The 14,577-nt window shown below is 44.0% G+C and overlaps 2 protein-coding genes across 3 annotated transcripts; both read left to right on the top strand.

Annotated features, from left to right (window-relative positions):
* The first annotated feature begins 1,133 nt into the window (after positions 1 to 1,133).
* On the top strand, positions 1,134 to 3,576 carry LOC103697794 (rac-like GTP-binding protein RAC2). Of its 2 annotated transcripts, XM_088709237.2 has the most exons (7): positions 1,207 to 1,428; positions 1,550 to 1,637; positions 2,094 to 2,203; positions 2,314 to 2,377; positions 2,796 to 2,864; positions 2,958 to 3,019; positions 3,391 to 3,576. In XM_088709237.2, exons 1-7 carry the CDS (start codon positions 1,330 to 1,332, stop codon positions 3,487 to 3,489), a joined length of 591 nt encoding a protein of 196 aa, XP_088565363.1. In that variant the 5' UTR covers positions 1,207 to 1,329; the 3' UTR covers positions 3,490 to 3,576. The 2 variants fall into 2 exon arrangements, with proteins under 2 accessions (XP_008777981.1, XP_088565363.1); XM_008779759.5 differs by having other exon boundaries at positions 1,134 to 1,428; positions 2,796 to 3,019.
* A 1,017-nt stretch (positions 3,577 to 4,593) lies between these two features.
* On the top strand, positions 4,594 to 8,930 carry LOC103697713 (ras-related protein RABA1f-like). Its single transcript, XM_008779663.6, has 2 exons — positions 4,594 to 5,241; positions 8,093 to 8,930. Exons 1-2 carry the CDS (start codon positions 5,024 to 5,026, stop codon positions 8,523 to 8,525), a joined length of 651 nt encoding a protein of 216 aa, XP_008777885.3. The 5' UTR covers positions 4,594 to 5,023; the 3' UTR covers positions 8,526 to 8,930.
* The last annotated feature ends 5,647 nt before the right edge of the window (positions 8,931 to 14,577 follow it).

The following is a 14,577-nucleotide window of genomic DNA, read 5'->3' on the forward strand; positions in this document are numbered from 1 at the left end:
GAAGTCTACTAGCATTAATTCTTACATATGTGGAACAATCACAAAAGTTCAGATACTTCTACTCTAGCTTGTCTTCTAAATAAAGATCAAAGTTCTATGATAGATGGCCTCTTATTATGTTTGACTCTAAATAATGCTGTTCAAATTTTCTTGTGGGCCATATATTTTGCCATACATACTTGCCATATCAACCAAATGTTCACCATCGGCGCACTTCCTTCCTTCTAAAATGTGGGAAGCAAAATATCCAAATACGAGACCAGCAAGCATTCATCCAAATACAAAACTAGCAACGTATATTTTGAACATCGTGGATGATAAATTCGTGCATTGCATGGAACTACTTTTAATGGCCGATGCCCTGTCTCTTTCTCTACGTATGCTTCTCACGGAAACTCTCTTCTTCTTCTTCTATTTGGTCATAAATGCTTATGTTCTTAGCATGACTCTTCTTTCTGGCCAGTCACATACTAATTGCTTTTAGTGCCATTTTGACGCCTTGTTACATCAACTTATGTCAAAATCCCCGTATCCAATCAACAGAATAATTATGCACGCTTTAACTACTTAATCATTAAATTAAAAGCAAATTGTGAATTGGTACGAATAAATTGCCTCGACACAATTTATCCTACATAGAAAGCGGAACAGAGCAATATCTATAAAAGGGCATAGAAACTCTTCTTCGTGGCGCGAAAGGAAATCTCCGTAAATCAAAAACAAATAAATTGATAGAAGAGATTTGTTCTGTCCTCAGGAAGATAGTCCATTTGGAAGAAGCATCTTATTGGCTGCGAAATCCTAACTAGTTATGGACTGCACACATCTTCATTACTAATGCATTAGTTAAAGTTTCTTCTCTCAAAGTGCCCTTTCCCTTTCCCACGTTACCATGAAACTAGCTAGAGAATGGAGGCAGAATGATAGCCTCACCATCATAGTGACTTGGTAGATAATTAATTAAGCAAAGGCTTCCTTCTTCCTCCTTTCCCATCATTCCCTTCACTCCCTTTCTCCCATCACTAGAGCAACCAACGCTCAAAAGTAGGGGGGCTGATGGGTGGATTGTGGCTGTGTGGCCGTGCACTCAAAGCAACGCAAAATAAAATAACATCTCAGAGGATGAGGTGTACACCCTCATCTTCACTCTCATGCCTCCCCTCCATTCCCCTTCAAAATTCAAACATCCCCACCACACCAAAATCCCCACCATAACCTCCGTTTCACTTTTCTCCTGCCTTTCCCTTTCTAACTAGTATTTTTAGAAGCATCTATACTGCCAGTACCAGGAGAAGGAAAGGAAGGGAGAGCTAGGGAGGGAGTCCGAAGATGACCACGGCGAGGTTCGTCAAGTGCGTGACAGTCGGCGATGGAGCTGTGGGGAAGACGTGCATGCTCATCTGCTATACCAGCAACACCTTCCCGACGGTAACGCTGATCGAAAATTTCTTCCTTTTTTTTTTTTTTGTTGAAGGCCAAAGATTTCGGTAGCTTTCACAATTAGTTTGGCAAAGCCCATGGCAGCTAAGCTTCTCCTTGGGATCGCTAGGATTACGTCCCGACCGTGTTCGACAACTTCAGCGCCAACGTGGTGGCGGATGGAAGCACGGTGAACCTCGGGCTCTGGGACACCGCAGGTCAGCCTACTAAAACTTGTTTCTTTCCTCGTGGTGGAGCTCAGCTGCAGCATCCTGGTTTGCAGTGAGAGAGCAGTTTCATGACAAATTTGTGTGTTGGAAACGAAATCTATGTTCGAATCAGCAACATTTGCCTAGATTCAGATCTCCTATTAGATTTGACATCCATTTTGACAAAACCGCACCGGCTAACCATTTGATAGCTTGTACCAACTAGAATACGGTGGTTGGTATGGGCTCACTTGTTCATTTAATTGAAACGCTTGAGTAGATGATGAAGATGGTGACCAAAGGATTCATCTGTATTGATGGGTGAGGTGGAGTGGATGTGTTGTTTTGAAAACTTTATCCTGTTCACCAATAAGTTGAGAAAAAGTACTCGGTGGACACATTGATAGCTAATCTCATTCACAAAGGTGACCTTTCCAGTTTGCTAAATTAATACTCCTGTTGCAGGGCAGGAGGACTACAACAGGCTAAGACCTCTCAGTTACAGAGGGGCCGATGTGTTCCTGTTAGCTTTCTCTCTCATTAGTAGGGCCAGCTATGAGAATATTTACAGAAAGGTTATGCTCTTGCAAAATCCGCATATCTTCTTTTCTCTTTCAGCAATGTTGGATCTCCAGGGATGCGAACTTACATTCATTTCTTGTTTGTTTGTTTGTTTGTTTTTCAGTGGATCCCTGAATTAAGGCATTATGCTCCTAATGTGCCAATTGTGCTTGTGGGAACTAAACTTGGTAAGTAGATTGATGGAGTTGCCCTATATATGCTTCTCTTCAAACTTAAACAGATCAAATTACATATCATTAGGTAAAATATATCTTGTCCATAAAAAAGTCGCATAACAATTCGAATACATTTGCATATGGGAGTGAAGGAAAAAAAAGTATTTGTTGTGGTTTACCCTATCCACAGCATATCATGAAGTAAAAGCTAGCATGTCCTCATTAGAACCTTAATGGTTTGACTATCAAACAGATACATGGCTAAAACACTGATTTTATGGATATTTTTTTTTAAGAACCTCATTTTGGATTATGCAAAGTTATTCTTCTCTTTTCTGAATTCTGTAATCATTTTTCTCCTAAATAGATGTTTATCCACAATATGACTATATTCCAGAAACTAATATTAGTTGTTTATATTATGGTGTAGATTTACGTGATGACAAGCAGTTTCTCATTGATCACCCTGGTGCCGCACCAATTACAACTGCACAGGAAAGTATATCAAATGAGAAGAACAGATATTATCAAGTTCTTTTCTCAAGCTGCATAAATATTTTACAATACATATTTTGTTTTTTGGAACAGGGAGAAGAGCTAAAAAAGATGATAGGCGCAGCTGTTTATATAGAATGTAGTTCCAAGACTCAACAGGTACAATTCAGGTTATAGTTTAAAATAATGTTGCAAACTTCAAAAAACCTAATTTGTAAAGTTGATCTTGAATATTTCTAGTATCTCTACAAGTTTTTCTGAATACATTCATAAGTTTCTTATGGATATAGTTGAGTTTAGACATTATGACATTGCTATAACAAAAGGAAACTAAGACATCGCTATCTCTCCTACATAAATTGTTTGCGCTTTTTTGTATTTAGAATTCTTTATCTTCTTTAGAAGCATACCAAGATTTTCATTTTATATTATGATAAATATATTAGATTGTTAAATATAACACCTAAATGTATTTTGTTCTCTAACTTTATGGTGAATACATTGTAAATTCCTGCATCTTGTTATTGTAGAATGTGAAGGCCGTGTTTGATGCTGCAATTAAGGTGGTTCTATCTCCCCCAAAGCCCAAGAGAAAGAGAAGAAAGCAACGGACTTGCTTTATTTTATAAGTTTGATGAGTTTCTTCAATTGAGCAATGTTGTTCATTTCAAGAGAAGTTGTAACCATATATCAAAGTGTTAGCCTTCTTCTTTTCATTTATTATTACTTCTAATGGATGCACTTTGTTTTGAGATCTTAATGATAACAAAAAAAAATGTTTTGAGATCTTAAAGCATGTTTTTTATAATATATTTTGAAACCCATTTTTTAGTGAATTAACTATTTAACCTTATTTAATCTTTCTCATGAATGATTCACCTATAATCATCCATGAGCAATCAAATCTTTTATTAATATTTATATTTGCTGCGTACAATATAGTAAATGGGGGCTTGTCTCAACAGTCACATCTCTTTGCTTATGAATCAGAAATTTTAGATTTGAATCTTAGGTGGTACATCTCCAGGTATCCAAAGAGAAGGATACAGCTTAGGACTTGTGTTTTAAATGATCACATCTGAATTCCTAGTTAGCCAGAGTTGAACTCCATCCCAATCTAAGAGTTTCAATACCCTAGTGAATTAAGCTCACCCTTTACTTACGTTGTACCTCCAGCAAAAGAAAATGAGTTGGCATGTAGAAGTTCGACTTACATCATGAGTCTTGTCACACGTTTCTAACTATATTCCCTCTCTCCAAGCATGATTCGTGATATTTCTGATCAGGAGCAGTCCAATATATTTAGGGGTCTAAGACGAATTCACTAAAAAATTTTTTTTTTTTCTTTCAATTTCATCTTTAAGATATTTTCTGTAGTGGGCCGGTCTAAGGCAAACTTACTAAGGAAGGTTTTTTTTCCTTTCTGTTTTATCTTTCAGGTTTCCTATTGGCTAACGATTGGGCCGGTCCGGAAGAGGCCGCGTTAAATATATAAATATACCTAAAAAGTGACACGGGCATCGCGTCCATGGCTATCTCGTCACGTAAGCTGGCACGTGTCTCCTGACTAATTCAAACACGAGACAAAAAAAATAAAAAAAATCTTTTATCAGACCAATTCCATGGCCGACTGACGTGGCGACTGATCACAAGTACATCGCGGGCAGAATCTTGGGCCCACTCGGATGCTGGGGAAACCCCCTTCTCCTTTCCATTTTCCATTTATCCAAAATGTTTTAAAACCAAGTCATCCAAAATAATTCTATGGTTTAAACCTCCTTTCGAATACCTTGCGCGCATGTAGGATGGGGGAGACCCCTTCTACCGCCAACTCGGAATTTGCACGCCCCCCAACCCCCCTCGCTCTCTCTCTCTTTTTCCCCTGCTTCTCCGCTTCCTCGAGCTTTGGAATCGTCCACCCTTTCTCTCTTAAAAAATTAAAATTAAAGAGGAGGAGTATTTATAATGCCCGGTGTTCCTACCTTTCCACCATTCTCGATCTCTTCTCATCATTGTCGAGAGCCATCCAAGTAGGGAAGCCTTCTACGCTCTAAGACGCAACGGAGACCAATACGGTCTTCTCTGAGATCTCTGAACAGAGAGAGAGAGCTTGGATCTGGTCGCCGAGAGGAGGAAGGCAGGAGAAGAGGAGGAGAAGGAGAGATGTCGTACAGAGCGGAGGACGACTACGATTATCTGTTCAAGGTGGTGCTGATCGGGGACTCAGGGGTGGGCAAGTCGAATTTGCTCTCGCGGTTCACCAGAAATGAGTTCAGCCTCGAGTCCAAATCCACCATCGGCGTCGAGTTCGCCACCCGCAGCATCCACGTCGACGACAAGGTCGTCAAGGCCCAGATTTGGGACACCGCCGGCCAAGAAAGGTCCGGCTCCATTCCCTTCCTCCCTCTCTCTCTCTCTCTCTCCCTATCTCTCGATGTTTATCTCATAATGTTTCGTTTAGATTTCTTTCGTGCTTAATTATTTCTTGATGCTAAAGATTCAGATCGGATGGGCCTTGCTTCTCGGATCGAATGCTTAAGCATTTGATTTTTTTTTCTTTTCTTTTTTCGTTTTTGTGAAATCTTTCTTAGGGGTTCGGTTGCTGAGATCTTGTCGGCTTATTCCTGTTTCTTTCTGCGCTATTTTAGTTATGCCGTTGATTGTGATAAGTTTGCTTTAATTTTTTCCTCTTTTTGAGACATTAAATTTGAGAACGTTGGCGGCGTTTGTTGTCTTCCCCTGTTTCGGCATCACTTGGTTGGTTAATCTGGGGGGAAAAAAACAAGCAAACAAAATAGAAAAGAAAGAAAGTATTCGATGTGTTTCTCTATGAATGAGATCAAGATATCTTGGAGCGATTATTTGATGGATTTCATGATGCCCGATCCCTTTGTAATGCAATGCCACAATGGTAGCTTGAGTACCCATAAAGTAGTCTAGATTTCTTATTTTTGTCTCTTGCAATATTAGGATTTCAGTTCAGGGTCTTACTAGATATTGCCAAAGCCACCTTCTTCTTTCAATATAGGCTCTATTTAAACCAAATTAAAGTCTCTGTTGAACTAAATTATAACGGAGCTCCTAACCCATTTGACCCCCTAGTTAAATCTTACTTCTACAATCCTTAGCTTGAAACTGACTCCAGCATCAATTTTATCTGAAGTTCTGATTTATATATGGTAGAATCAGTTTTGCATTGTGCAGATGTGAGAATCCAATACAAATGCTTGTGGGTTGAGCTGATTTGACAGGAGGAGTAATATAGGACACAAACAAGTAGGGGGAAAAACTATGGTTGGTATCATTATAAAATCAATTTTATATACATTGATATTGGTAATTGTTAAAACAGTTAGTTCATTTATGTTGTGTGGGAATGTATATAAAAGCATGCTTCATTAATTATCTCCTCTATTTTCATCGTTAGGTGAATGCACTTGGGAACCTCTTAGCATCACTCTTCTGCAGTTTCATCTCAGATTTAGGGTGCTTAATGGTGCCCTTAATATTAATGATCTTATGTATTTGGATCTGTTGCACTAGCCTCGTGACCGTTACCCCTGCAAGATTTTGGCGAAACAGCTTCTAAAATGAATCCAGAATAGATGGATAAAGGATAAGCTTGTTTTTTATGTATGTTTCATATATAGGAGAAATGTAAAGAAAAGTTCCTTTTCTGGATGGAATGAAGCATATGAAAAATCGGCGTCAAAGCCTACTCTATGGAAGCTAGCAAAAAGGTTAGCTGATGGAAACCTAAACTTAAAAAAAGAAATGCTTCAGTAAGGTGCTTCTTACTATTCAAACGAGAGAGAGAGAGAGAGAGAGAGAGAGAGAGAGAGAGAGAAAGAATTTTTACTCAGTCTGGAGCAATAGTTTTGGTATAAATCTAATTGTGTTACCAGATAATAGACATCTTTTTAATCTGAAAGTTCATGACCTTAAATTATGTTCCAAGCAGTGGGGACCGGAACAAGTTTCTGTCATATTTGAGGTTTATTGAAACTACTTGCGTCCATACTCATCAATTTTTGAACTTTGCAACTTTGATTGAAGGTGGAGTCATTCCCTTTATATATAAATTCAGTTAACACTCAAAGCAAGTAGAGCCCGTCTGTGGGAGATAGCTTTATAGTCTATAGTTAGATCTGCATGCATCATATTCGCCAAGATCATATATTGTATCATAGATCCACCTTTTGATTCTAAAGTTGCATGATACTGAAAAATTTTCAGATACTCAGTACATGTAAAAAAAAAAAAAAACATAATTTAGCAACCTGTTTATAGTAAATTACATTGTGTTTACAGGCAATGTCTCAGCTATAAACAAGGAGCCTTGTGCTTCCACTTTCCAGTTATTCTATACATCTTTAAGATTATGACAGAAACGTGTGGGTGCATGTATCTGACTGCCATCTGGTTGTTCTCATGTGTGTGTCAGATATGCACTAAAACTAGTTCCTATTATATGTGAACTGTTAATGCCTTGTGTATTATTGATTTGTAAATCCTCAAGTTAACCTTTTCCTCTTTATGGAAGGCAACCACTATATGGACAAGGGAATGATGTGGAAAATTATTATGAAAAATTGGCCACAATGAGAAAAAAGAGTTTGCTCTCTGATTTTCTTCATTGAACTTATGCTTGCTTTAAGTCTTATATGTTAACTACTAGGAAGAAGCCCACTCCACCTTTCATTGATTGGTATGGACATTATTTGATTAGATATAGAATAGTTCATAATCTAATAATCATTACAGCGGTTCGCTATTATTCTGAATGTAGCTATCATATTGCAAGCCTGGATGATCAAGACATGTAATGGAGGAGGTAGTTCAGGCTTCTTTGCCACCAAGAGGCACTAGTTGATTCTTTTCTATGACCGAACATAAATGTCGTCCAGATGTTGTCCTCAAAGTATCAGCAGCTTTATCAGATCTTGGTTAATCACACCATTTATTTTTATTTTTTTACACCTCATATGAATTCTCTGTAGTATTTGATTTTTCAGTGATGTGCCTCTTACAAAATGTGCTCCAGCTTATTCAATTTGTCTGGATTATAAAAGTTGACAAGTTGTTTTGATTGTTATCCTCTTTTAACTTAGTTGGATGCTAGTTGGGCTTTTTCTAGCTAGCTATATTGTTTGAAATGCTAAGAAGATATTAAATTAGCTTTCAACATGTATGTGAATTGACTTGCTCTGCTTCTCCTGTTTGTTCATGAAGATATCGCGCAATCACGAGTGCATACTATAGGGGAGCTGTTGGTGCACTTCTTGTCTATGATGTCTCTCGTCATGTCACGTTTGAGAATGTGGAAAGGTGGCTGAAGGAGCTCAGAGATCACACAGATACCAACATTGTGATCATGCTCGTAGGAAACAAGGCTGACTTGCGCCACCTAAGAGCTGTCTCCATAGAGGATGCTAAGGCCTTTGCTGAGAGGGAGAATACCTTCTTCATGGAGACATCTGCTCTTGAATCGATGAATGTAGAAAATGCCTTCACTGAAGTTCTCACTCAGATCTATCGTGTGGTCAGCAGGAAGGCTCTTGATATTGGTGAAGATCCTGCAGCTTTGCCGAAGGGTCAGACCATCAACGTAGGCACCAAGGATGATGTGTCAGCTGTGAAGAAAGTTGGTTGTTGCTCAACTTAGCTCCCTGAAGTATGGCAATTGTTCTTTATGACTTCAGCTACTTTGGGATTATGACAAGCTACCTTGGAATGTCCATATGAAGAAGTTTTTGGCATGGTGCTTTTCAAAGTGCTTTCCTCTGGAGAAAGTTGACATTTTCTAGGACATCCTCGAGGAGTTTGAACATCACTTAGGTTTTATAGCTATTTAGTTTAGAAGTTTAAATTTGGGAAAAAGGGCAGTTGTGATCTTCTTCCAATTGACAGAAACCTTTCTTTTCTTTTTTTTTTTCTTTTTTGAGTTTTAATCTATTGCTTTAATTCAGTTACTACAGTGCTCTGCTATATTTTCTTTCTTTTAATGAAATACAATGTACCAAACAAAAATATCATTTTTTTGATAGGTTGGTTCTTTTGTTTTTTTATCTCTAGGATGATTGTTCCAGATTAATTCCTGAAATTATCAAACAATATATATAATCCATGGTACCATTTATGATTTATCATAAAAATTATGGAGAGAGGAATTGAAGTTCAATGAGATTGTGACCGACTTTCTAACATATGGATGTGAATTGATGAGGTCGTGTGTGAAATGTCGACTTTCTAAAAGAAACTTTCAAAGGGAGAGGGGCTATCAACATTATCGAAATCAGGTTCCTTTTCATCATTTTTTTTTAATTTGATCTAGAATTTTGAGACTTGGAGTAAAATCATTGCAGCGCCAGATCTTTGGTGCTGTTTACCTGAGACTTCAAAAAAGAACCCTATCCTCATACAGTGTGGATACGAATACATCTAAAAAAGTCGAAAAATATTAAGTTCTCGAGCACACCGGGTGTTGCTGGAAATTGGACCCGGGGGCCGCCGTGAAGCCGGGGAAGGAGGAGCTCCGCTGCTGCAGGGGGCGGACGGCGGTGCGCCGGCTGGCTACGTCCTCCGCTGCGGGGGGGTGTGCAAGTCCTGCAAAGAAAACCGGTGGCCGGGCTCCCCGGCGCCGGCCCTCCGATGCCTAAGTCAGAGGGGGCAAGTATGTGGAGAAGAGCAGGGGAGAGAGTATGTGGAGAAGACAAAGAGAATCTCGTGTTCAATTGTGTCTGTGCTGTTTTCTTCCTTTTTCCCCCGGTCTAGGAGGGTTCTCTCCAGCTCCGGGTTTTTTCTCTGGTTTTTGGTCCTCTCTCCCTTTTCCCTCCAGGTTTCCTTTTATAGGAGGATTTTTGTTACCTGAGAGGTGACAGGAGGTTTGTCCTGTTTTGTAATAATTGGGCACGATTTGGCCCATTAATGGCGTAATGGGGAACGGGACCGGATCAGACCGGAATCAGGGAGTTGTCACGGTCGATCGGACCTGTTGGAGTGGTTGAACCGCCGGCTGTGGTGGGCCTGGGGTCCGTGGATGGTAAGTGCATTTATTACCGAATGAACCGGCGGTCAGGGAGAGCCATACGTTCTGATGGTTCAGTGATCCGGAGATCGTCTTGGGCCGTGTTCATTAAATGCCTGAGTGCATCGGAGACTTGAGGGAGTCTCATGCATTAATGGCAGGTCGTGCCGAACGCCTGAGGAGATCTGATGCCTTGATGGCTTGGAGATAGTGGCAGGTCGCAAGCCGTAGGAGTTGTCAAGTCCCTTGGACTTTAGGCGGAGGTTGAACATTTGGTTAAGGCATCGGCTCGGCAAGGGTGCCGAGCCGAGCTGACCGCCCAATAGGGCGCCCTGTGGCGGGGCTGCTTTGAGTACTCCTGGTCGGCGCCCTTTAGGCGAGCACCTTCTAGCAGAGCGCCTCGGCGCTGTCTTTGGTCGGCACTTTCTAACCGAGCAGCTTATTTTGGTTGGGCACCTCTTGGCGCGCACTCTGGTCGGCGCCTTCTAGTCAAGCGCCTTCCTGGTCGGCGCTCTCTGGTCTCGGCCTTCTGGCCTCGGCTCTCTGTGCTCGGCCTTCTGTGCTCGGCCTGCTGTGCTCGGCCCGCTGTGCTCGGCCTGCTGTGCTCGGCCTGCTGTGCTCGGCCTATGAGCTCGATCACTTGGACGAGCTCGAGAGCGGAAGAGCTCCATCACTTGGATGAGCTCGAGAGCGGAAGAGCCCGATCACTTAGGATGAGCTCGGGAGCGGAAGAGCTCCATCACTTGGGATGAGCTCGAGCTTGCTGATGGATTTGGGTGCTATAATTACATTTGTGGGGTGGTCCATTTTTCCACCAACACTACCCCCCGACTTCCGAGTCCGAGCTGCTTTTTGGCTCGGGCGAAGGAAGTAGTCCGAGCTGTGAGCGTTCTTACACCAAGGCGACTGAAGACGCTTTTTCTGCTCGGAGTCCGTTCTTTGGGGACGTCGGCAGAGAAGAGTCCAAGAATAAAATAATGTAAAGACATTAAATGAATGGGTACCTTGTACCGTGTGCGTCCTTGCGCCGAGGCGACTGAAGACGCTTTTTCTGCTCGGAGTCCGTTCTTTGGGGACATCGGCAGAGAAATCCAAAAATGGGTAATGTAAAAACATTAAATAAATGGGTACCTTGTACCGTATGCGTCCTTGCGCCGAGGCGACTGAAGACGCTTCTCTGCTCGGACTCCGTTCTTCGAGGACGTCGGCAGAGAAATCCAATAATAGGTAATGTGAAGACATTAAATAAATAGGTACCTTGTACCGTGTGCGTCCTGGCGCCGAGGCGACTGAAGACGCTTCTCTGCTCGGACACCGTTCTTCGAGGACGTCGGCAGAGAAATCCAATAATAGGTAATGTAAAAACATTAAATAAATGGGTACCTTGTACCGTATGCGTCCTCGCGCCGAGGCGACTGAAGACGCTTCTCTGCTCGGACTCCGTTTTTGGAGGGCGTCGACAGAGAAATCCAATAATGGGTAATGTAAAAACATTAAATAAATGGGTACCTTGTACCGTATGCGTCCTTGCGCCGAGGCGACTGAAGACGCTTCTCTGCTCGGACTCCGTTTTTGGAGGGCGTCGACAGAGAAATCCATCGATGAAGGAACGAGCCGAGCTCGTTGGTTGAAGCTGGTAAAGAACGAGCCGAGCTCGTTTGGCCAATAAAGACAACATCCCAACGTATCGGGGCATCCCGATGAACCGGGGCGTCTCGACGTCTCGAGGCATCCCGGCCGAGGTCGGGGTAGGAGCACGAGCCGAGCTCGTCCGGTCAGAGGACCGCTATTCAACAATCGATGGAGCACGAGCCTAGCTCGTCCGGTCAGAGAGGACCGCTACTCAATAATGGAGCACGAGCCAAGCTCGTCCGGTCAGAGAGGACCGCTACTCAATAAATGGAGCACGAGCCGAGCTCGTCCGGTCAGAGAGGACCGCTACTCAATAATCGATGGAGCACGAGCCGAGCTCGTCCGGTCAGAGAGGACCGCTACTCAATAATCGATGGAGCACGAGCCGAGCTCGTTCGGTCAGAGAGGACCGCTACTCAATAATCGATGGAGCACGAGCCGAGCTCGTCCGGTCAGAGAGGACCGCTACTCAATAAATGGAGCACGAGCCGAGCTCGTCCGGTCAGAGAGGACCGCTACTCAATAATCGATGGAGCACGAGCCGAGCTCATCCGGTCAGAGGACCGCTACTCAATAATCGATGGAGCACGAGCCGAGCTCGTCCGGTCAGAGAGGACCGCTACTCAATAAATGGAGCACGAGCCGAGCTCGTCCGGTCAGAGAGGACCGCTACTCAATAATCGATGGAGCACGAGCCGAGCTCGTCCGGTCAGAGAGGACCGCTACTCAATAATCGATGGAGCACGAGCCGAGCTCGTCCGGTCAGAGAGGACCGCTACTCAATAAATGGAGCACGAGCCGAGCTCGTCCGGTCAGAGAGGACCGCTACTCAATAATTGATGGAGCACGAGCCGAGCTCGTCCGGTCAGAGAGGACCGCTACTCAATAATCGATGGAGCACGAGCCGAGCTCGTCCGGTCAGAGAGGACCGCTACTCATGTCTCGACGCCTCGAGCTTCCCGGTAACCGGGGCGTCCCGACGTCTCGGGGCATCCTGACCGTGGCCAGGGTAGGAGAACGAGCCGAGCTCGCTGATGGAGAGCGCACCATAAACTCATGGACATCTTCAGGGAGTCCACGCAGGTACTATCATCCCGAGGTATCAGGGCATCCCAACCGTGGTTAGGGAAGAAGAATAAACCTGATACCATGGGATAATCAAGAAAATTGGTGAGCTCGGAATAAGTCCGCAAACCATCAGTTTATCGTGAAATGAAATTCATAGAGTGAAATTCATAGAATGGAATTTAATGGTTGAATAATGAGGGACCCCTTAGGGTTCTACTGGTGGTACACGCGGAGATTTTCAGAGCTCCAGCTCCGCGGAATGGGAGTCCCATTTAGAGACTCCAATTGATAAGCTCCGGGTCGGCGAATGCGCGTGACTCGGTATGGTCCCTCCCAATTCGGGGCCAGCTTCCCTCGCTCAGTTGGTCGGGAGGTTTCAGCTCTTCTTAGGACAAGGTCCCCTGGTCTGAAAGATTTGACTTTGACCCTGGCGTTGTAGTACTGAGCTGTCTTTTGGCTCGGACGAAGGAAGTAGTCCAGTCGTCGATCATCCTGCAATATAGCCAAATATATATGGAGATGTGCGTGCCAAGCAGGATGTACCTTTCATGCAGTTAGAGTTATAGTGCTTTAGGTCGACTCAGCGGCCTTCTTTGGCTTGTGGTCAACTCAGCAGGGTGCCCCCACTCAGATCAGGGCGTGTTGTCGTAGGAGGCGTCGAATGGCGTGGAAAGGCGTCGAATGGCGTTGAATGTCGTCGAATGTCGTCGAAGTGTCGTCGAATGGCGTCGAATGGCGTCGAATGGCGTCGAGTGGCGTCGAGTGGCGTCGAGTGGCGTCGAATCGGCGTCCCGAGCTTAGCTAGAGCATCATTGGAGACGCATACAGGAGACGGACTTCGTCCGTTGGCGATCGTGCGCCCTATTCGGGGCGACATTGGTCGTTTTTTGGATTCTCCGACCTGAAAATAGATAAAATATTGAAATTATTTGAAGCCAAAGTGGCGTCCTGTACCTTTTGGAGATATTTTGATGGCTTCCGAGCTTCGAAGTCCCTTAGGACTTAGCTTGGCACTAGCTTTCTTTGGCTCGATTTTCTGGGGGAGGTGTTCTGCATTCGGGCTTCTGAGCTCGGGCTTCGGAGCTTGGCAGTCTTCTGAGCTCGGCGGCCTTTGGAGCTCGGCCTTCTGAGCTCGGCGGCCTTCGGAGCTCGGCCTTATGAGCTCGGCGGCCTTCTGAGCTCGGCAGCCTTCTGGACCATGAAAGGATTTAGCTTCATAGTACTTTCTTGGGGTAGAATCTCCTATGAATCTAGCCAGAGGAGCGCTCATCCTTTGGAAGGCATACAAAATAAGGTATCAGCCGAGCTTTCATGATGTAATAAAATCCTTTTTTAAAACCTTGCAATGATGAGGGAAATAGCTACAGCGTCGTCATAAAGAGGGCTCAACACCCTTTTGGTCTTCATCAGAAAAGGAGATGCGACTTTTACAGAGCACGGATGCTTTGAGGAAGCTCTTTTTTCCGAGCTCGGAGCTTCTGGTGCCTCTAGTTGCCCGCCCTCTGATGGTATTGATGATGCCCGTGAGAGGTCAGTTGTCATTCTGCTCCTTATGCGGCACTGGATTTTGTTCCTCGGGCTCTCTCCTGTAGGCATGATCACGGACAAAATAACTCAACCGACCTCGGCGGACAAGTGCCTCGATCTCATCACGAAGCTCGTAGCAATCCTCCGTATCATGGCCGCGATCTCGGTGGAAGCGGCAGTACTTTTTCAAGTGCTTCCGCGACTCTGTCGGACGCATTCTCAATGGAGGTCGGAGGTAGCCCCGACCCTCAATCTCCATGAGGATTTCTGCTCGGGTGGATGTGAGAGGAGTGTACGTCTGAAATTTTTGGAGGGGAGACCCCGGGCGAGCTAGGCTCTTGGGCCAAGGAGGCTCTTTCTCATGCCAGGGGAATCTGCTACTTGGTTGGGAGTGCTCCTGGTGCTTCTTCTGCATCTTGGCAGGTCGTTCGGCTTCCTCCCGCCGAGAGGCCATGGCTTCCTC

Source organism: Phoenix dactylifera, chromosome 12, assembly GCF_051530095.1.
Source record: "Phoenix dactylifera cultivar Ajwa chromosome 12, Ajwa_hap1_PhDact_Kaust_v1.1, whole genome shotgun sequence".
NCBI lineage: Eukaryota > Viridiplantae > Streptophyta > Magnoliopsida > Arecales > Arecaceae > Phoenix > Phoenix dactylifera.